Source organism: Triticum urartu, chromosome 2A, assembly GCF_056163025.1.
Source record: "Triticum urartu cultivar PI428250 chromosome 2A, HENAU_Tu73, whole genome shotgun sequence".
In the NCBI taxonomy this organism is placed as follows: domain Eukaryota; kingdom Viridiplantae; phylum Streptophyta; class Magnoliopsida; order Poales; family Poaceae; genus Triticum; species Triticum urartu.
Window position 1 is genome coordinate 632651942 of NC_141874.1, and position 23588 is coordinate 632675529.

Consider the following 23588-nt stretch of genomic DNA (forward strand, 5'->3'; position numbering starts at 1 on the left):
ATGTCATTGATAACGGGATCACATCATTAGGAGAATGATGTGATGGACAAGACCCAATCCTAAGCTTAGCTCAAAGATCGTGTAGTTCGTTTGCTATAGCTTTTCTGAATGTCAAGTATCATTTCCTTAGACCATGAGATTGTGCAACTCCCGGATACCGTAGGAGTGCCTTGGGTGTGCCAAACGTCACAACGTAACTGGGTGACTATAAAGGTACATTACAGGTATCTCCGAAAGTGTCTGTTGGGTTGGCACGAATCGAGACTGGGATTTGTCACTCTGTATGACGGAGAGGTATCTCTGGGCCCACTCGGTAATGCATCATCATAATGAGCTCAATGTGATCAAGTGGTTGATCACGGGATCATGCATTACGGTACGAGTAAAGTGACTTGCCGGTAACGAGACTGAACAAGGTATTGAGATACCGACGATCGAGTCTCGGACAAGTAACGTACAGATTGACAAAGGGAATTGTATACGGATTGATTGAATCCTCGACATCGTGGTTCATCCGATGAGATCATCGTGGAGCATGTGCGAGCCAACATGGGTATCCAGATCCTACTGTTGGTTATTGACCGGAGAGTCGTCTCGGTCATGTCTGCATGTCTCCCGAACCCGTAGGGTCTACACACTTAAGGTTCGGTGACACTAGGGTTGTTAGGAAGACTTGTATGTGATTATTGAATGTTGTTCGGAGTCCCGGATGAGATCCCGGACGTCACGAGGAGTTCCGGAATGGTCCGGAGGTAAAGATTTATATATGGGAAGTTGTCATATGGTCGCCGGAAAGTTTCGGGGGCATATCGGTATTGTACCGGGGCCATCGGAGGGGTTCCGAGGGTCCACCGGGAGGGTCCACCTCTTCCGGAGGGCCTTATGGGATGTATGGAGAAGGGAACCATCCCAAGTGGGCTGGGGCGCCACACCCCCCTAGGGCCCATGCGCATAGGGTTGGGGGAAACCCTAAGGGGGGGCGCCCCCTTGCTTGGGGGGCAAGCCCCCCTCCCCTTGGCCGCCCCCCCCTCTAGATCTCATCTAGAGGGGGCCGGCCCCCTTCCCCTTTCCCCTATAAATAGAGGGGTGAGGGGAGGGTTGCAGACAACATCCAAGGCGCAGCCCCTCCCCTCCCCAACACCTCTCCTCCTCCATAAGAGCTTGGCGAAGCCCTGCCGGAGTACTGCAGCTTCATCACCACCACACCGTCGTGCTGCTGTTGGAGCCCTCTTCCTCAACCTCTCCCTCCTCCTTGCTAGATCAAGGCGCGGGAGACGTCCTCGCTCCGTACGTGTGTTGAACGCGGAGGTGTCGTCCGTTCGGCACTAGGATCTTCGGTGATTTGGATCACGTCGAGTACGACTCCATCAACCCCGTTCTCTTGAACGCTTCCGCTCGTGATCTACAAGGGTATGTAGATGCACTCCTCTCTCCCTCATTGCTAGATGACTCCATAGATTGATCTTGGTGATGCGTAGAAAATTTTAAAATTCTGCTATGTTCCCCAACATTGACGTCTTGCTCCTGCACTCCATTGGGCATCGAGTACATATCAATGAGAGCCTGAAAAGACAATGAACGAAAGAAATACAGTCGACCGTCAACAAGGTGTTACACAGTGAATCGAGATGATACTTGACAATGCAGAATCAGACCTGTTCCGGTTGGCGCGAATGGTCGAATTGACTCACCCTCCTAGACCCCCGGGGATTATCTTTGTTGCTGGTGATTCCTCTCAGCCATTTCTCCACCGTGTCTTCACTAACGTCCTCCGGGTGGATCCGAGTGGAATCCTCGAGTCCCGAGTACATCCACATCGGATGGTCACGGGCTTGGAGTGGTTGGATGCATCGACTGAGAAAGACCTCCAGCAGGTCCATTCCAGTCACCCCATCGCGGACAAGTTGGACGACCCGCTCGACCAACGCCTTCACACACGCCTTCTCTTCCGGGATCACCCTCAAGGAGGGGGGCTTCTCCACTCGAGCCAAGGAAAAGGGGTGGAGTCCAGTCGACTGACCCGGGGTCGGCTGGTCCTTACAGTAAAACCAGGTCGACTGCCAGCCCCAGACCGAGTCGGGAAGGATCATAGCTGGGAAGGTGCTCTTGTTCCTCATTTGGATTCCAAGGCCACCACACATCTGGATCACGTGTGTCCTCTCGTCACTCGGGTTGGCCTTCTTGACCGACTGGGAGCGGCAGGTGAATATGTGCTTGAAGAGACCCCAGTGCGGTCGACAACCCAAGAAATTTTCGCACTCGACACAAAGGCAGCAAGATACACTATGGTGTTTGGAGTGAAGTGGTGGAGTTGAGCCCCGAAGAAGTTCAAAAAACCACGAAAGAAAGGATGGGGAGGCAAAGAGAACCCGCGGTCGACATGAGTGGCGAGGAGAACACACTCACCCTCCAGCGGCCGCGGCTCAGTCTCGTTCCCCGGGAGCCGCGCCGATTCGTGGGGAATCAACCCCCCTCAACCAGGTCGTCAAGGTCGTCTTGGCTGATCGTCGAGCAGATCCAATCGCCCTGGATCCAGCCCGGCGGCAGGCCGGACCTTGACGAGGATCCACCCCGGCTGGTCCTCTTTCCTTTCGCCTTCGTGGTAGCCTTCTTCGCGCCTCCAACGCCACCATCTTCTCCTTTCCCATGGCGGCGGATCGAGTCCGAGCGAGGCTACGATGCCGAGAGCGGAAGCGGGCGCAGCGGAGAAATCTAAGGAAGAAGAAAGAGAATGAGGGTGCACTGTTCAAAAGCCCGGTCCGGTGCCTTTTATAAGGCCTCTTCCGAGTGACTGACTTGTAGGCCCGGACGATCTTATCAAATCCCGCAACAGTCGCACGTGCAATACGTGGCAAAAAAGGTGGTGTAGGAATCGAGGCGACCTGCCTAATCCGTCCCGATTACCATGGCCTCGCCCGTCCAGTGTGCTTCCCAAAATTCGAATCCCGCGAAATCCATGGACAGCAGAACAACTTGTCAGACGGAAGACATCCTCCGCATCATCATTCGGAACTCTTCCGTAAAAGTTCACTCGACAAAAACTAAGAATGGACCAAGGCGACTGAAAAAGAAGTTGGTGTCATCCCCTCAGTTCATTGATCCAGAGCAAGATATACTCATAGCACGAAAAATGAGTCGGAAGTGTTCTCAACTCCTTCCTCACTCAAACCCTGATCCATTCGGGGGCTAATGATGAAGCTATGTACCTAGGGTAGGGTCATGGATCTGTTCAAGATACCCTCCCCAAGGACATCCCTAAAGGTACCAGGAGCATTTGAAGAAAAATCATCATCCACTCGACCATGAAGTTATGTTCCACTCGACAATCCTGAAGACACTCGACCGTATAGTTAATCACTCGACTATCAGAAGATCTAGAGCCTCTCCACTCTACAGCGGTTGGGAATTAATTCATAGCTTTAATGGTCATTATGTATCTTTATTGCAGGCGTTACCAGTAATGTCTCCATCTTTATGTACCTTAAACCCTTTGTAACTGAGGGCGGGAGGGGTCTGGCGAACTCTATATAAGCCACCCCCCTCCTCAGGGACAAGGGTTCGCACTTTCTGTAACACGCACGCATATAATCCAGTCGACCGCCTCCGAGCTCCGAGACGTAGGGCTGTTACTTCCTCCGAGAAGGGCCTGAACTCGTAAAACTCCCGAGTACAACTCCTCCATAGCTAAGATCTTGCCTCTACATTCCTACCCCCCATTCTACTGTCAGACTTAGAACCACGACACATGGGACGTCACCGAGCTGAACGTGTGCTGAATGCGGAGGTGCCGTACGTTCGGTACTGAGGATCGGTCGATCGTGAAGACGTACGACTACATCAACCGCGTTATCATAACGCTTCCGCTTACAGTATACGAGGGTACGTAGATGACACTCTCCCCTCTCGTTGCTATGCATCACCATGATCTTGCGTGTGCGTAGGAATTTTTTTGAAATTACTACGTTCCCCAACACTATAATCATCTAAGTGATCACGTGATCCATATCAACTAAACCATGTCCGATCATCACATGAGATGGAGTAGTTTTCAATGGTGAACATCACTATGTTGATCATATCTACTATATGATTCACGCTCGACCTTTCAGTCTCAGTGTTCCGAGGCCATATCTGCATATGCTAGGATCGTCAAGTTTAACCCGAGTATTCTGCTTGTGCAAAACTGGCTTGCACCCGTTGTATGTGAACGTAGAGCTTATCACACCCGATCATCACATGGTGTCTCGACACGATGAACTGTAGCAATGATGCATACTCAGGGAGAACACTTATACCTTGAAATTTAGTGAGAGATCATCTTATAATGCTACCACCGTACTAAGCAAAATAAGATGCATAAAGGATAAACATCACATGCAATCAATATAAGTCATATGATATGGCCATCATCATCTTGTGCCTTTGATCTCCATCTCCAAAGCACCGTCATGATCACCATCGTCACTGGCTTGACACCTTGATCTCCATCGAAGCATCATTGCCGTCTCGTCAGCTATTGCTTCTACGACTATCGCTACCGCTTAGTGATAAAGTAAAGCAATTATATGGCGATTGCATTTCATACAATAAAGCGGCAACCATATGGCTCCTGCTAGTTGTCGATAACTGTGTTACAAAACATGATCATCTCATACAACAATTTATATAATCACGTCTTGACCATATCACATCACAACATGCCCTGCAAAAACAAGTTAGACGTCCTCTACTTTGTTGCTGCAAGTTTTACGTGGCTGCTATGGGCTTAGCAAGAACCGTTCTTACCTACGCATCAAAAACCACAACACGGTATAGTGGTTGATTTTTGATCTTCAGAAAGAACCCTATTCATTGAATCTGATTCAACTAAAGTTGGAGAAACTGACACCCACCAGCCACCTGTGTGCAAAGCACGTCGGTAGAACCAGTCTCATGAACGCGGTCATGTTATGTCGGTCCTGGCCGCTTCATCTAACAATACCGCCGAATCAAGAAACAACTAGTGACGGCAAGCAATATGTATATACCCATGCCCACAACTCCTTTGTGTTCTACTCATGCATATAACATCTACGCATAGACCTGGCTCGGATGCCACTGTTGGGGAACGTAGTATTTCAAAAAAATTCCTACGATCACGCAAGATCTATCTAGGGATGAATAGCAACGAGAGGGGAGAGTATGTATACGTACCCTCGTAGACCATAAGTGGAAGCGTTAAGAAACGTGGTTGATGTAGTCGAACGTCTTCACGATCCAACCGATCAAGTACCGAACACACGGCACCTCCGCGATCTGCACACGTTCAGCTCGTTGACGTCCCTCGTACTCTTGATCCAGTTGAGGCCGAGGGAGAGGTTCGTCAGCACGACGGCGTGTCGACGGTGATGATGAAGTTACCGGTGCAGGGCTTCGTCTAAGCACTACGATGATATGACCGAGGTGTGTATCTATGGAGGGGGGCACCGCATATGGCTAAAACAATTGTCAACTTGTGTGTCTATGGGGTGCCCCCTCCCCGTATATAAAGGAGGGGAGGAGGGGGTCGGCCGGCCTCATGGTGCGCCCCAAGGGGGGATTCCTACTCCTACTAGGAGTAGGTTTCCCCTCTTTCCTAGTCCTAATAGGAGGGGGAAGGAAGGAGAAGAAGGAAAGGGGGGCCGCCCCCCTCCCAATTCGGATTGGGCTTGGGGGGGCGCCCCCACCTCTTGGCCGCCTCCTCTCTCTTCCACTAAAGCCCATGTAGGCCCATTAAGACCCTGGGGGGTTCCGGTAACCCCCCGGTACATGCCCGAACTCATCCGAAACCATTCCGGTATCCAAACATAACCTTCCAACATATCAATCTTCATGTCTCGACCATTTAGAGACTCCTCATCATGTCCGTGATCACATCCGGGACTCTGAACTACCTTCGGTACATCAAAACACATAAACTCGTAATACCGATCGTCATCGAACGTTAAGCGTGCGGACCCTATGGGTTCGAGAACTATGTAGACAAGATCAAGACTCATCTCCGATCAATAAACAATAGCGGAACCTGGATGCTCATATTGGTTCCTACATATTCGACGAAGATCTTTATCGGTCAAACCGCATAACAACATACGTTGTTCCCTTTGTCATCGGTATGTTACTTGCCCGAGATTCGATCGTCGGTATCATCATAACTAGTTCAATCTCGTTATCGGCAAGTCTCTTTACTCATTCCATAATGCAACATCCCGCATCTAACTCATTAGTCACATTGCTTGCAAGGCTTATAGTGATGTGCATTACCGAGAGGGCCCAGAGATACCTCTCTGATAATGGAGTGACAAATCCTAATCTTGATCTATGCCAACTCAACAAACACCATCGAAGACACCTGTAGAGCATCTTATAATCACCCAGTTACGTTGTGATGTTTGATAGCACACTAAGTGTTACTCCGGTATTCGGGAGTTGCATAATCTCATAGCCATAGGAACATGTATAAGTTATGGAGAAAGCAATAGCAATAAACTAAACGATCATAGTGCTAAGCTAACGGATGGGTCAAATCAATCACATCATTCTCTAATGATGTGATCCCCTTCATCAAATGACAACTCATGTCTATGGTGAGGAAACTTAACCATCTTTCATTAACGAGCTAGTAAATGTAGAGGCATACTAGTGACACTATGTTTGTCTATGTATTCACACATGTACTATGTTTCCGGTTAATACAATTCTAGCATGAATAATAAACATTTATCATGATATAAGGAAATATAAATAACAACTTTATTATTACCTATAGGGCATATTTCCTTCAGCCGCATATGTCACCTCAATCCCCCAATGGCGAGCCCGACCGAACCCATCCCCTCCTGCCTCCGACCCAGCACCAGTCGGTCCTATGTCCGATCCGCTCCCTTAGGGACGGCGCCGGGTCAGGAACTCGGATCATTTTCGAGGAAGAGAAAACCCATGGCCGCGGAGATGGGTGCCGGTGACCATGAACGACCCCTACAACAACGATGCTTTGTCAACACAGAGGATGATCGCGCCGTCGAGGTCCTCCGTGAAGTAGATGAGGAAGGTCGCAAGTGCAGTCGCCTCTTGGAGCGATTCGATGAGCTCCTGGAGGTATCCTTTCGCCAAGTGGTAGACATGCACCGCGATCTCGACAAACTTGGGCCAATATTACAGGAGCTCCGCCGCGCCGTCATCGAAGTGGAGATCGAGGCGGCTTACAAGATCTCCAACGCGACAACGCACACTGAAAAAACCATCCGCAATGTAGCACAAGCCGCTGACGAGGGTGTCCTTGTGGCTAGCATCAAGCTTTCCACGGCCACGTCGTATGCAGAAGATAATACCCGCCAAACATGGGCCAAATGTAGGGGAACGGTCGAAGCATTGAGGGCTAACGAGGAGGACAACAACAATGACATGGTATGATGATGATGACTTGGACGACGGTAAGGAGGAGGAGGGCGACGACAAGGAGGAGGACACCGACGACGATGAATAAGTTCAAGTAGTTCTGTTAGGTTCTAGAAATATGCATGTTAATTATGTATGAACTTCTACATATCTTGTAATGATATTAAGTATTATCTTTATGTTTTATGCGGTTGTCCATTGAATCCTCTTATCTCCAGTCTAGTTTCAATCTAAATCGTGACAAGCACTGCCACTTCATCCAGTTCAAGCGGTGACCACATCAGCGGGCGGTCACCACGAAAAAGGCATTAGTTCCTTGGCTTGAATCCATGGGCTCATTTTTTCTGCTAATGGATTATTTCTGTCCCCGTCAAGTGGCCCCGCACAGCGGAGGTGATAAGTGTAACTACAAGTATATATTTTGTGATTTGGCCCCGTGCGGATAGTTTTAACAGAAGAAAATGAGATCTTAAAAAATCTGAAGTTTCCAAATTATTTCCTGTGACGCTATAAATCATCGCAGAATATGCACATGCCTAATGATGGCAAAATGTGTCGCCAAAAATCAGGCCACGACATCACCAAAGTTGCCGAGGGCATTGCCCCGGAGAGGGGGGGATACCTGGTGACGGTTGACTGTCATAGAAAATTATTTTAGGCGACGATTTGTTCTTCGCAACTAGGGTTTTTGTGACTAAGTAGAGCAGATTTTGTAGTGAACTCATGATCCCTAGTGGTTGTTTGGCGTCGAAACTGTTTTTCTTTGTTGTTTAGGGAGAAGGTTCTCATTCATGCTACAAGATGGATTTTGTCTCAAGGTGGAGTTTGTTATGTTGTGATCCAAATTCAAGTATAAAGATAAAGGCTAACTTCTAACGAGTGGATCGGAGCGCCGGCCCATCGCGGTAGGCTTGGGCCGGACCCCCCCCCCCCCCCCCCCCGCGCGGTACAGATCAATATTGACCTAGGTCACCTCTACTATATATATATATCCATTGTAAGCGCCGCACGGGATAAGGTTGATCAGTTGTAAATCCTCGGCATTTGTAACCTCTCCCGATATAGTGAAGTTCATTGGCTGGCGCCCGTGGTTTTTTCCTACGCCTTGGAGGGGTTTTCCATGTTAAAATCTCATGTCTCGTGTGTTTATTTTGTTGGAAATATGCCCTAGAGGCAATAATAAAATGGTTATTATTATATTTCTTTGTTCATGATAATTGTCTATTGTTCATGCTATAATTGTGTTATCCGGAAATCGTAATACATGTGTGAATACATAGACCACAACACGTCCCTAGTGAGCCTCTAGTTGACTAGCTCGTTGATCAAAGGATAGTCATGGTTTCCTGACTATGGACATTAGATGTCATTGATAACGGGATCACATCATTAGGAGAATGATGTGATGGACAAGACCCAATCCTAAGCTTAGCTCAAAGATCGTGTAGTTCGTTTGTTGTAGCTTTTCTGAATGTCAAGTATCATTTCCTTAGACCATGAGATTGTGCAACTCCCGGATACCGTAGGAGTGCCTTGGGTGTGCCAAACGTCACAACGTAACTGGGTGACTATAAAGGTACATTACAGGTATCTCCGAAAGTGTCTGTTGGGTTGGCACGAATCGAGACTGGGATTTGTCACTCCGTATGACGGAGAGGTATCTCTGGGCCCACTCGGTAATGCATCATCATAATGAGCTCAATGTGATCAAGTGGTTGATCATGGGATCATGCATTACGGTACGAGTAAAGTGACTTGCCGGTAACGAGACTGAACAAGGTATTGGGATACCAACGATCGAGTCTCGGACAAGTAACGTACCGATTGACAAAGGGAATTATATAAGGATTGATTGAATCCTCGACATCGTGGTTCATCCGATGAGATCATCGTGGAGCATGTGGGAGCCAACATGGTATCCAGATCCCGCTATTGGTTATTGATCGGAGAGTCGTCTCGGTCATGTCTGCATGTCTCCTGAACCCGTAGGGTCTACACACTTAAGGTTCGGTGACGCTAGGGTTGTTAGGAAGACTTGTATGTGATTACCGAATGTTGTTCGAAGTCCCGGATGAGATCCCAGACGTCATGAGGAGTTCCGGAATGGTTCGGAGGTAAAGATTTATATATGGGAAGTTGTCATATGGTCGCCGGAAAGTTTCGGGGGCATATCGATATTGTACCGGGGCCACCGGAGGGGTTCCGGGGGTCCACCGGGAGGGTCCACCTCTTCCGGAGGGCCTTATGGGCTGTATGGAGAAGGGAACCAGCCCAAGTGGGCTGGGGCGCCACACCCCCCTAGGGCCCATGCGCATAGGGTTGGGGGAAACCCTAAGGGGGGCGCCCCCTTGCTTGGGGGGCAAGCCCCCTCCCCTTGCCCCCCCCCCTCTAGATCTCATCTAGAGGGGGCCGGACCCCTTCCCCTTTCCCCTATAAATAGAGGGGTGAGGGGAGGGCTGCAGACAACATCCAAGGCGCAACCCCTCCCCTCCCCAACACCTCTCCTCCTCCATAAGAGCTTGGCGAAGCCCTGCTGGAGTACTGCAGCTTCATCACCACCACACCGTCGTGCTGCTGTTGGAGCCCTCTTCCTCAACCTCTCCCTCCTCCTTGCTGGATCAAGGCGCGGGAGACGTCCTTGCTCCGTACGTGTGTTGAACGCGGAGGTGCCGTCCGTTCGGCACTAGGATCTTTGGTGATTTGGATCACGTCGAGTACGAATCCATCAACCCCGTTCTCTTGAACGCTTCCGCTCGTGATCTACAAGGGTATGTAGATGCACTCCTCTCTCCCTCGTTGCTAGATGACTCCATAGATTGATCTTGGTGATGCGTAGAAAATTTTAAAATTCTGCTACGTTCCCCAACAGTGGCATCATGAGCTAGGTCTATGCGTAGTTGCTATGCACGAGTAGAACACAAAGTAGTTGTGGGCGTCGATATTGTCAATTTGCTTGCCGTTACTAGTCTTATCTTGATTCGGCGGCATCGTGGGATGAAGCGGCCCGGACCAACCTTACACGTACGCTTACGTGAGACCGGTTCCACCGACTGACATGCACTAGTTGCATAAGGTGGCTGGCGGGTGTCTGTCTCTCCCACTTTATTCGGATCGGATTTGATGAACGGGGTCCTTATGAAGGGTAAATAGAAATTGGCAATTCACGTTGTGGTTTTGGTGTAGGTAAGAAACGTTCTTGCTAGAAACCTATAGCAGCCACGTAAAAACTTGCAACAACAATTAGAGGACGTCTAACTTGTTTTTGCAGCAAGTGTTTTGTGATGTGATATGGCCAAAGGTTGTGATGAATGAGGAATGATATATGTGATGTATGAGATTGATCATGTTCTTGTAATAGGAATCACGACTTGCATGTCGATGAGTATGACAACCGGCAGGAGCCATAGGAGTTGTCTTTATTATTTATGACCTGCGTGTCAACATAAACGTCTTGTAATTACTTTACTTTATTGCTAAAGCATTAGCCATAGTAGTAGAAGTAATAGATGACGAGACAACTTCAAGAAGACACGATGATGGAGATCATGGTGTCATGCCAGTGACAACGACGATCATGGAGTCCCGAAGATGGAGATCAAAGGAGCAAATGATATTGGCCATATCATGTCACTATTTGATTGCATGTGATGTTTATCATGTTTTACATCTTATTTGCTTAGAACGACGGTAGCTTAAATAAGATGATCCCTCGTAATAATTTCAAGAAAGTGTTCCCCCTAACTGTGCACTGTTGCGAAGGTTCGTTGTTTCGAAGCACCACGTGATGATCGGGTGTGATAGATTCTAACGTTCGAATACAACGGGTGTAAGACAGATTTACACACGCAATACACTTAGGTTGACTTGACGAGCCTAGCATGTACAGACATGGCCTCGGAACACAGAAGACCGAAAGGTCGAGCATGAGTCGTATAGAAGAAACGATCAACATGAAGATGTTCACCGATGTTGACTAGTCCGTCTCACGTGATGATCGGACACGGCCTAGTTAACTCGGATCATGTTATACTTAGATGACTGGAGGGATGTCTATCTGAGTGGGAGTTCATTTAATAATTTGATTAGATGAACTTAATTATCATGAACTTAGTCTAAAATCTTTACAATATGTCTTGTAGATCAAATGGCCCATGTTGTCCTCAACTTCAACGCGTTCCTAGAGAAAACCAAGCTGAAAGACGATGGCAGCAACTATACGGACTGGGTCCAGAACCTGAGGATCATCCTCATAGCTGCCAAGAAAGATTATGTCCTAGAAGCACCGCTAGGTGACGCACCTGTCCCACAGAACCAAGACGTTATGAATGCTTGGCAGACACGTGCTGATGATTACTCCCTCGTTCAGTGCGGCATGCTTTACAGCTTAGAACCGGGGCTCCAAAAGCGTTTTGAGAGACACAGAGCATATGAGATATTCGAAGAGCTGAAAATGGTTTTTCAAGCTCATGCCCGGGTAGAGAGATATGAAGTCTCCGACAAGTTCTTCAGCTGTAAGATGGAGAAAAATAGTTATGTCAGTGAGCACATACTCAAAATGTCTGGGTTGTATAACCGCTTGACTCAGCTGGGAGTTAATCTCCCGGATGACGCGGTCATTAATAGAATCCTTCAGTCACTTCCACCGAGCTACAAGAGCTTTGTGATGAACTTCAATATGCAGGGGATGGAAAAGACCATTCCTGAAGTATTTTCAATGCTGAAATCAGCAGAGGTAGAAGTCAAAAAGGAACATCAAGTGTTGATGGTGAATAAAACCACTAAGTTCAAGAAAGGCAAGGGTAAGAAGAACTTCAAGAAGGACGGCAAGGGAGTTGCCGCGCCCGGTAAGCAAGCTGCCGGGAAGAAGCCAAAGAATGGACCCAAGCCCGAGACTGAGTGTTTTTATTGCAAGGGAAGTGGTCACTGGAAGCGGAACTACCCCAAATACTTAGCGGACAAGAAGGCCGGCATCACGAAAGGTATATGTGATATACATGTAATTGATGTGTACCTTACCAGTACTCGTAGTAGCTCCTGGGTATTTGATACCGGTGCGGTTGCTCACATTTGTAACTCAAAGCAGGAGCTGCGGAATAAACGGAGACTGGCAAAGGACGAGGTGACGATGCGCGTCGGGAATGGTTCCAAGGTCGATGTGATCGCCGTCGGCACGCTACCTCTACATTTACCTACGGGATTAGTTTTAAACCTCAATAATTGTTATTTAGTGCCAGCTTTGAGCATGAACATTGTATCAGGATCTCGTTTAATACGAGATGGCTACTCATTTAAATCCGAGAATAATGGTTGTTCTATTTATATGAGAGATATGTTTTATGGTCATGCTCCGATGGTGAATGGTTTATTCTTAATGAATCTCGAGCGTAATGCTACACATATTCATAGTGTGAATACCAAAAGATGTAAGGTTGATAATGATAGTCCCACATACTTGTGGCACTGCCGCCTTGGTCACATAGGTGTCAAACGCATGAAGAAGCTCCATGCAGATGGACTTTTAGAGTCTCTTGATTACGAATCATTTGACACGTGCGAACCATGCCTCATGGGTAAGATGACCAAGACTCCGTTCTCAGGAACAATGGAGCGAGCAACCAACTTATTGGAAATCATACATACTGATGTGTGCGGTCCAATGAGTGTTGAGGCTCGCGGTGGCTATCGTTATGTTCTCACCCTCACTAATGACTTGAGTAGATATGGGTATGTCTACTTAATGAAACACAAGTTTGAGACCTTTGAAAAGTTCAAGGAATTTCAGAGTGAGGTTGAGAATCAACGTGACAGGAAAATCAAGTTCTTGCGATCAGATCGTGGGGGAGAATACTTGAGTCACGAATTTGGCACACACTTAAGAAAATGTGGAATAGTTTCACAACTCACGCCGCCTGGAACACCTCAGTGTAATGGTGTGTCCGAACGTCGTAATCGCACTCTATTAGATATGGTGCGATCTATGATGTCTCTTACCGATTTATCGCTATCATTTTGGGGCTATGCTTTAGAGACTGCCACATTCACTTTAAATAGGGCTCCGTCGAAATCCGTTGAGACGACACCATATGAATTATGGTTTGGGAAGAAACCTAAGCTGTCGTTTCTAAAAGTTTGGGGATGCAATGCTTATGTCAAGAAACTTCAACCTGAAAAGCTCAAACCCAAGTCGGAAAAATGTGTCTTCATAGGATACCCTAAAGAAAATGTTGGGTATACCTTCTACCTCAGATCCGAAGGCAAGATCTTTGTTGCCAAGAATGGGTCCTTTCTAGAGAAAGAGTTTGTCTCAAAAGAAATAAGTGGGAGGAAGGTAGAACTTGGTGAAGTATTACCTCTTGAACCGGTAAGTGGCGCAGCTCAAGAAAATGTTCCTGAGGTGCCTCCACCGACTAGAGAGGAAGTTGATGATGATGATCATGAAACTTCAGATCAAGTTGCTACTGAACTTCGTAGGTCCACAAGGACACGTTCCGCACCAGAGTGGTATGGCAACCCTGTCTTGGAAATCATGTTGTTAGACAACGGTGAACCTTCGAACTATGAAGAAGCGATGGCGGGCCCGGATTCCGACAAATGGCTGGAAGCCATGAAATCCGAGATAGGATCCATGTATGAAAACGAAGTATGGACTTTGACTGACTTGCCCGTTGATCGGCGAGCCATAGAAAATAAATGGATCTTTAAGAAGAAGACAGACGCGGATGGTAATGTGACCATCTATAAAGCTCGGCTTGTCACTAAGGGTTATCGACAAGTTCAAGGGGTTGACTACGATGAGACTTTCTCACCCGTAGCGAAGCTGAAGTCCGTCCGAATCATGTTAGCAATTGCCGCATTCTATGATTATGAGATATGGCAAATGGACGTCAAAACGGCATTCCTTAATGGTTTCCTTAAGGAAGAATTGTATATGATGCAGCCGGAAGGTTTTGTCGATCCTAAGAATGCTGACAAGGTGTGCAAGCTCCAATGCTCGATTTATGGGCTGGTGCAAGCATCTCGGAGTTGGAACATTCATTTTGATGAGATGATCAAAGTGTTTGGGTTTATGCAGACTTATGGAGAAGCCTGCATTTACAAAAAAATGAGTGGGAGCTCTGTAGCATTTCTCATATTGTATGTGGATGACATACTGTTGATGGGAAATGATATAGAATTCTTGGAAAGCATAAAGGCCTACTTGAACAAGTGTTTTTCAATGAAGGACCTTGGAGAAGCTGCTTATATATTAGGCATCAAGATCTATAGAGATAGATCGAGACACCTCATTGGTCTTTCACAGAGTACGTACCTTGACAAGATATTGAAGAAGTTCAAAATGGATCAGTCAAAGAAGGGGTTCTTGCCTGTATTGCAAGGTACGAGATTGAGCACGGCTCAATGCCCGACCACGGCAGAAGATAGAGAAAAGATGAGTGTCATCCCCTATGCCTTGGCCATAGGGTCTATCATGTATGCTATGCTGTGTACCAGACCTGATGTAAACCTTGCCGTGAGTTTGGTAGGAAGGTACCAAAGTAAACCCGGCATGGAACACTGGACAGCGGTCAAGAATATCCTGAAGTATCTGAAAAGGACTAAGGAAATGTTTCTCGTTTATGGAGGTGACAAAGAGCTCGTCGTAAAGGGTTACGTCGATGCTAGCTTCGACACAGATCTGGATGACTCTAAGTCACAAACCGGATACGTGTATATTTTGAATGGTGGGGCAGTAAGCTGGTGCAGTTGCAAGCAAAGCGTTGTGGCGGGATCTACATGTGAAGCGGAGTACATGGCAGCCTCGGAGGCAGCACAAGAAGCAGTCTGGGTGAAGGAGTTCATTACCGACCTAGGAGTCATACCCAATGCGTCGGGCCCCATGACCCTCTTCTATGACAACACTGGAGCTATTGCCCTTGCCAAGGAGCCCAGGTTTCACAGGAAGACCAGGCATATCAAGCGTCGCTTCAACTCCATTCGTGAAAGTGTTCAAAATGGAGACATGAAGATTTGTAAAGTACATACGGACCTGAATGTAGCAGATCCGTTGACTAAACCTCTCCCTAGAGCAAAACATGATCAACACCAGAACTGCATGGGTGTTCGATTCATCACAATGTAACTAGAATATTGACTCTAGTGCAAGTGGGAGACTGTTGGAAATATGCCCTAGAGGCAATAATAAAATGGTTATTATTATATTTGTTTGTTCATGATAATTGTCTATTGTTCATGCTATAATTGTGTTATCCGGAAATCGTAATACATGTGTGAATACATAGACCACAACACGTCCCTAGTGAGCCTCTTGTTGACTAGCTCGTTGATCAAAGGATAGTCATGGTTTCCTGACTATGGACATTAGATGTCATTGATAACGGGATCACATCATTAGGAGAATGATGTGATGGACAAGACCCAATCCTAAGCTTAGCTCAAAGATCGTGTAGTTCATTTGTTGTAGCTTTTCTGAATGTCAAGTATCATTTCCTTAGACCATGAGATTGTGCAACTCCCGGATACCGTAGGAGTGCCTTGGGTGTGTCAAATGTCACAACGTAACTGGGTGACTATAAAGGTACATTACAGGTATCTCCAAAAGTGTCTGTTGGGTTGGCACGAATCGAGACTGGGATTTGTCACTCCGTATGACGGAGAGGTATCTCTGGGCCCACTCGGTAATGCATCATCATAATGAGCTCAATGTGATCAAGTGGTTGATCACGGGATCATGCATTACGGTACGAGTAAAGTGACTTGCCGGTAACGAGACTGAACAAGGTATTGGGATACCGACGATCGAGTCTCGGACAAGTAACGTACCGATTGACAAAGGGAATTGTATACGGATTGATTGAATCCTCGACATCGTGGTTCATCCGATGAGATCATCGTGGAGCATGTGGGAGCCAACATGGGTATCCAGATCCCGTTGTTGGTTATTAACCGGAGAGTCGTCTCGGTCATGTCTGCATGTCTCCCGAACCCGTAGGGTCTACACACTTAAAGTTCGATGACGCTAGGGTTGTTAGGAAGACTTGTATGTGATTACCGAATGTTGTTCGGAGTCCCGGATGAGATCCCGGGCGTCACGAGGAGTTTCGGAATGGTCCGGAGGTAAAGATTTATATATGTGAAGTTGTCATATGGTCGCCGAAAAGTTTCGGGGGCATATCGGTATTGTACCAGGGCCACCGGAGGGGTTCCGGGGGTCCACCGGGAGGGTCCACCTCTTCCGGAGGGCCTTATGGGCTGTATGGAGAAGGGAACCAGGCCAAGTGGGCTGGGGCGCCACACCCCCCTAGGGCCCATGCGCCTAGGGTTGGGGGAAACCCTAAGGGGGGCGCCCCCTTGCTTGGGGGGCAAGCCCCCCTCCCCTTGGCCGCCGCCCCCCCCCCCCTCTAGATCTCATCTAGAGCGGGCCGGTCCCCTTCCCCTTTCCCCTATAAATAGAGGGGTGAGGGGAGGGCTGCAGACAACATCCAAGGCGCAGCTCCTCCCCTCCCCAACACCTCTCCTCCTCCATAAGAGCTTGGCGAAGCCCTGCCGGAGTACTACAGCTTCATCACCACCACACCGTCGTGCTGCTGTTGAAGCCCTCTTCCTCAACCTCTCCCTCCTCCTTGTTGGATCAAGGCGCGGGAGACGTCCTCGCTCCGTACGTGTGTTGAACGCGGAGGTGCCGTCCGTTCGGCACTAGGATCTTCGGTGATTTGGATCACGTCGAGTACGACTCCATCAACCCCGTTCTCTTGAACGCTTCCGCTCGTGATCTGCAAGGGTATATAGATGCACTCCTCTCTCCCTCGTTGCTAGATGACTCCATAGATTGATCTTGGTGATGCGTAGAAAATTTTAAAATTCTGCTACGTTCCCCAACAGATTTTGTTCTTCGTCATTTGATTTACCTGTCATATCTCTAACAACATGAACGAGTAATACACAGGATGATCCACAAAGGGTCTGGTATTATAATGAGATGGAGATGGATATTAATGATGATGGATGGTGGAGAGGAATGATGTCGACGCCCCACTGCACGTGGTGGTGAAGATGGCGATCTCCTCTTTGCCAATTCCCCCTCCGGATGCCTTTCAGAGGCTAGGATTTTGCCTTCTGGATGACTTTTTGGTGTGTGAATGCGTCTGATCTTCGACCTGATTCCACGGGGCAAACCAGAGGAAAGCGGCGACAGCTGGTATGACCGTGGGTATGAGCGCTTGTGCTTGTACCATTGGTCGTCTTGCACTCTGGAAGGCTGCAGAAGCTTCAATTTCCTTCCAATGCTTTATTATTTTTATGACAAGTGGTAATCACGTTAATTGACGTGATTCCACTGTAAATTCCTAAGGTTTCTTCCATAGTATCCATTTATCCTAGAAGGTGTATCCCGGGGAAAATTGACAAAAAGCACTGCGCGAACGCAATAAAATTCCACAAAGCCTACTGTGTAGGCACAAAAATAACCACAAAAATATCACACATTTGGACTCATCACATAACAATTATAGCACAGAAATATCAACATTAATTAGAAATATGTAAATAAGTAATAACATTTATTATTCCCTCTAGGGCATATTTATAAATCTCCCATACCAAAGCCCTCAACTTAAAGTGGAGAGGTTACTTCCTACAGCCTCATGAATAGTGATATGACCATTAAGGGAGATTGGGTATAGTATTGGGAAGATTTGAGCTAGACAATCATCACCTAACCACCTATCCTCCCAACACTTGGTCTTCTTTTCGTTACCCACACAATTTGCAATAGGATAAAAAGAGATCTCTCACTTCCAACAAAACCTTGCCAAAGATGAGAATCACCTTGTTTGTGTTGCATTTGACCCAAAGTTGTCCCTCGGAGGAATTTATCACTAAGGAGATCTTGCCATAATCCTTGCTCATTGAATAACTTCCAAAGACAGTTGGATAAAAGAGCAATATTCATAAGCTCAAGACCAAGCACCCCTAACCCTATCTGGTTTTTTTGGTAAGCATACCACAGGCCAAGAAAACCAAGTGATATTTCCTGTTGTTTTTATCCCTACTCCATAGAAACCTGGCTCTAGGTCTACCATATTTTTCTTAACCCCCTTAGAAAGATCATAGAATGACAACATACAAAGAGGTAAACTAGATAGAGAGGAATTGACCAAGGTGGTTCTCCCTGCAATATTAAGAAATTTACCTAGCCATAATTCCATCCTATTCTCCACTTTCCCAACAGATGGATCACACTCACTGTTTTTAATCTCTTCTCATCTATAAGAATCTCCAAATACTTCATAAGTAACGCACCACCCCACAAAAAATTCTTCAAACAGACTAACCCTCTCTTTCTCCAACCCAATACAAATACCTTCACTTTTATGATAGTTAATGTTTTCTGTTCAAAAAGACAGAGTAGGAATTTCATGTTTGTAGCTTGCTTCAAGTCATCTTGCATGAGGAGATCAGGAGAATCGTGTCATCCTTATGCTGCAGAATGACAACATCTCCCTTTCTGAGATGTTTGGCTAGTCTAGTACTAACTCATGTTCAGTTGCTCTACCCACTGAAATATAAAGAACATCCACAACAAGATCAAAAAGCAAGGGTGGGTGTGGGTCACCCTGTTTTAAGCCTTTGTGGGTGTCCAAATATGGACCAATTACCCCATTAACCTTGATCCCTACCTTCCCTTGAGAGATAATCTTTCATGGTCTAATCATTCCATTTGTGAGGAAATTGCTTCATCTTCAAAGTCTGAAATAAAATAGGCCATTTGACTTTCTCAAAGGCTTTTTCAAAGTCAATTTTAAAGAGAACCGCAGGAAACTTTTTTACTATGCAACTTATTGAGAATCTCATGGAGTACTAGTACTCCTTTCAGAATATACCTCCTGTAAAGGAAAGCAGTCTGAGAAATCTTGATCACACCCTTGATAATGACAATGACATGTTCACTAGGACTTTGGTTATAGTGATAAATGGATGCCATAATATTAAGGCAGCCAGTATGAAGAATACTATGCTTTTTTATAGTTATATATAAAAAAACTTCTTTTTTTTGCGTGGAAAGACTCTGAATTTGGAAGCCACCTCGGCGGCAGCCTCTTCCTGTCGTATACGGAGAGCCAGCGACCTTGCGAGGACAGAGTTGCTCTCAGTTCCCCTTTCTCGCCAGCGACTCGCGAACCGCAACAATCAGCTAGCACCGCGCCGGAACTCGAGCAGCAGGCGAAGATGGCACCCCAGCCGGAGGAGGCGCCCAAGCCTTCGCCGGGGGAGTCTCGCGAGTGGACGCTGCGGTTCATCCAGGCCCTGGGAGTGGACGCGTCCCTCCCGGCGTCGGCGGAGCGTCCCGACGCCTACTCCGCCCTCGTCCGCGCGCTCCTGTCCTCCGCCACCGTCTCCTCCTCCCCCGCGCCGCGCGTCTCCTGCACCCTCACCGTCTCATCCGCCGCAACTGTGAGCACTAAAGCGCGACGGTCGGCGTCTCCTTTATGAAGTTGTACCTAGCGATGTGCTCTGACCGGTGGTGTCGTCGGGTGGGCTGTGCAGAACGCCTACAACACGCTCCACGGCGGCGCGGTGGCGGCCGTCGCGGAGGCCGTCGGGATGGCGTGCGCGCGTGCTGCGGCGGGGGATAAGGAGATGTTCCTCGGCGAGCTCAGCACAGCGTATCTCTCAGCCGCCCGCCTCGATGTGAGATCTACATCCCTTGCTCAATTTTACCAAACCGTGGTTTGTGTTGTTTTAATTTGATGAAGCAATTTTCGACCCTATCTGGAAGCTCCCAGTTTGGGATTTTGGGGCATGGTATTGGGGAACTGGAAAATGAAGTCCCTAATAATCGGAAGCGGTATTGGGGTAGCCCCCATTCCACTTTATTGGGGATGGATCTTATAGTGGAATTATAGTTGGAGGGTTGCTGGAGATGCTCTTATTAAGTGAACTATTTGTGATTGAGAATTAGGGTTATGTTACCTACCAAACCTCTAACCTAGGTAAAATGTACTAGCTCGTATATTATATCAGGGCTGCAATGCAACACCACTGTTACTATTTGCTTAACCTACAAACGGTACAGGTGAAGTTACACCATGGAAATTCAAGGTGTTTTTTATAATACATTTGAAGCAACTGGCAAGGTAGGGATTTGAACATATGGAGCCGGTTTGGTCAGAAACACTGGGAAATCGAAGTGGTAGCTAGTCTTAGAGATTTCCTTCACACGAAGACTTAAAAGTTAGTACAAGACAAGATTGCCAAATAATGCTACAGATGTGCAACTCTAGCATGGATGGCCGCATAAGAAATTATGGGATGTTAACATTTGTATATAGTTATAGTTTAATGGCATGACTAAAAGCTAGCATAGTGGAATGATAGTTGGTGTGACAATGTCTATTCTTAAATAGATATTCAACTACTTATGCTGCACAAGATATACAGAAGATGTTCCTATGTGAACACAGAAGTTGGTACCAAATATTCACAAAGTGCACATGATATGTTGTTTCATGAAATGTTTGAGCGCAGTTACTGGCAAATTTCTTCAACCAGCTATGCATGCCTGACAAATACTTGTGAACCACTTTTACTGCTTCCTCATGAAGTGTGAATGTTTTGTTGTTGTTTACCTACACATATATAGCTTCTTCTGCAATCAATCTGTACCCAAAGTCCCAAAGTGATCCGCCGTTATTTTTCTCTTTCAAGTGTTCAACCACCAGCGCTGTTTATCTCTGGATCATCTATTAGTTCTTTACTAAGAGATTGGTTGGTAAAGAACCAATGATTACTGACAGGTGAAAAGTGTTGCTAAGAGATAACAACTAATGGGGATTAGGCTACTATGTGTTCATCATAGCTGCCAGAGAGATTTAATCTGCAAAGAATCAGAGGGATAAATAGTTCTGATTTGAGTAAGATCCATTCACACCTTAGTGTTTTTGGCCTCTTAAACATTTATATGTGATGTCAGGAAAATGTAAGGGCGTAGCCTGAGATCTCTTGCAGACCAAATTCACAAATCACAAGTTGTGAGTTCCTTCTAGGGTTTTGTGATGTTCAATTGAAAGGCAGGCTATCTCAACTAGGAAATTCACCAGGGTGGGGAAGAGCGGAGGTGACCTACATATTTTGCTAATTTGGTAACAATCAGCACGCCATGTAGACTCATGATGTTGAACTGGGTTGGACCATAGGACGATCCACTCAATCAATATGCATTTCCGAGTACCGTGACTCAAATGAACTGCCTGCAGAAGCTCAATTGGCCATGTAGTTATTCAAACACATGCTATACAATTGTGGTGGGGATCTAGACAGATTGGAATTCTTTGCCTCTCATTTTCAGAATATTTCAGAACCTGTCGGAGTACAATCCTTCACACAAGTATTCCCTTTTTTAGATGATGCAAGCGTATTCCTAATGTCCGTCAACCCTTATCTATTCTTGTGCAGTCTGAAGTGGAAGTAGAAGCGCAGATACTGAGGAAGGGCAGATCTGTTGTGGTTACTACAGTTGAGTTTCGGCTCAAGGACAGCAAGAAGCTCTGCTACACATCTCGAGCCACCTTCTACATCATGCCTGTGGCAAGCCTGTAAATCATCTCTTACGGTACATGTAACAGTTTCGTATTTGCACAATCAAAGCTTTACATGAGCATACCGTGCTATTGCACCGATAAATAAAGTAAAGACCAAATGGCAATTTACCACAAGAGAGTTTGAGAAAACTATTTTTTTCGCAATGAAACATGAACTGCAATAAGGTGTTCAAACTACAAATATACTACTCGTTTATCTGTTTGATGCTTCCATCGAAGCATAGATTTGGCAGTGAGAAACATTCATCTGATGGCAATGAGAGGATCTTCAGGTTTCGTGAAATTTTCATTCTATTCTGGTTTCATGCAGCACAGTTGAGCAGTATTCAATACAGACACCACATAGCTTGGGAAGTCCAGTAGAATGGATTTTAAAACGTTTTTGCTGAAAATCAGTTGATTGGTTTCAATTTCACCACCAGTCAAATTATGTCCGTCCAATCTGTGCACGAATCTTAGCGCCCGTTGTTTTGTTTTGTGCGTCGCTGGGCGGAGGGGTGGGCTTATTCTAGGTTCAGTTGCGGTTATTTCACCTGGTCTGGGCTCCTATCCGTTTTCCCAGTGGAAGCGTCGGGTCGCTTCGTCTTGTCCCCGCATAGCGGGAGGATGGAGAGGCAGTGGAGGCCGACGAGCAGCGTTAGGTGGGGTTAGGCTGTGTGGGGGAGGCGAGCTGCCGACGAGCTGCTGCGCGGAGCAGGGGGGAATCTGTGGAGCGAGGCGAGCTGTCTTCGAGCAGGAGGGAGGAGATGGAGGGGCTGGAGAGGAGGCCATCGGGGCTGTCCCATCTGTCGCGCCACGAGCGATTGGCGGTCTGCTTGAGCAGAATCAAGGGTCTCGCCACCGGCCGCGAATTTTGGTAGTGCTTTTTGTTGCAATTTAGTTTTTTTTTGTAGTTTCCAAGTTGATCAAACTAGCCCTGATTCTGAAGCCCGCGGCGTAAATGCTTTGCCCATTCCATGTCTGCATCTTACATGCTTGCAAGCCCGCGGCGTGTTGCCACGATAGAGGAGAGTTGCGTGTGTCTTTTACTGTGTGTTTTAGTTCATTTTTGTTTTGTTGGAGGCTTGGAGCATGACCTGCAAGTTTGATAAGTCTGAATAATACTGTTGCCCACAAGCACAAACAACTTATATATGTTACAGATTAGGAATAAAAACTGAAGCGAGGTATAAATCATCAGCACAGCAGTATAAAGTTAAGGATGCAGAGCTCTTGTAGGACAACGAAGCTTTTTTCAGTTTATTCTTCAGTTATTTTCTAGTATTTCATTCCTTTTGTTCAACTAGTCTCTCATTTGTACCTAGTTAGTCCCCAATCATTCTTCATTAGAGAAGTTCTCTATGTCTATCATTGTTCATACTTTAATCTATTTTTTCTCATTTCAGTTTTCTCCAGTGTTTATATTCCCTTGTTTCAGATTCTTCCATTCAAACTTAATTTTCTTGCACCATTAGTTTCCTTTGTCTTTCATTCCTCAAATCCTTGATTCTCGTAATTAGTTTTATTTCATTATCTTGTTTTTTTTTCTACCAGTTTTCATTCCCTCTGTTAATTACTCTTCAGTCCCTTCAGTCA

The 23588-nt window shown here is 46.6% G+C and overlaps 1 protein-coding gene across 1 annotated transcript; it reads left to right on the forward strand.

Annotated features, from left to right (window-relative positions):
• The first annotated feature begins 19524 nt into the window (after window positions 1-19524).
• LOC125539288 (Thioesterase superfamily protein) lies at window positions 19525-22209 on the forward strand. The gene is made up of 3 exons (XM_048702712.2): window positions 19525-19866; window positions 19960-20103; window positions 21868-22209. The coding sequence occupies exons 1-3, from the start codon at window positions 19642-19644 to the stop codon at window positions 22009-22011; spliced, it is 513 nt and encodes a 170-aa protein (XP_048558669.2). The 5' UTR covers window positions 19525-19641; the 3' UTR covers window positions 22012-22209.
• Window positions 22210-23588: the final 1379 nt, after the last annotated feature.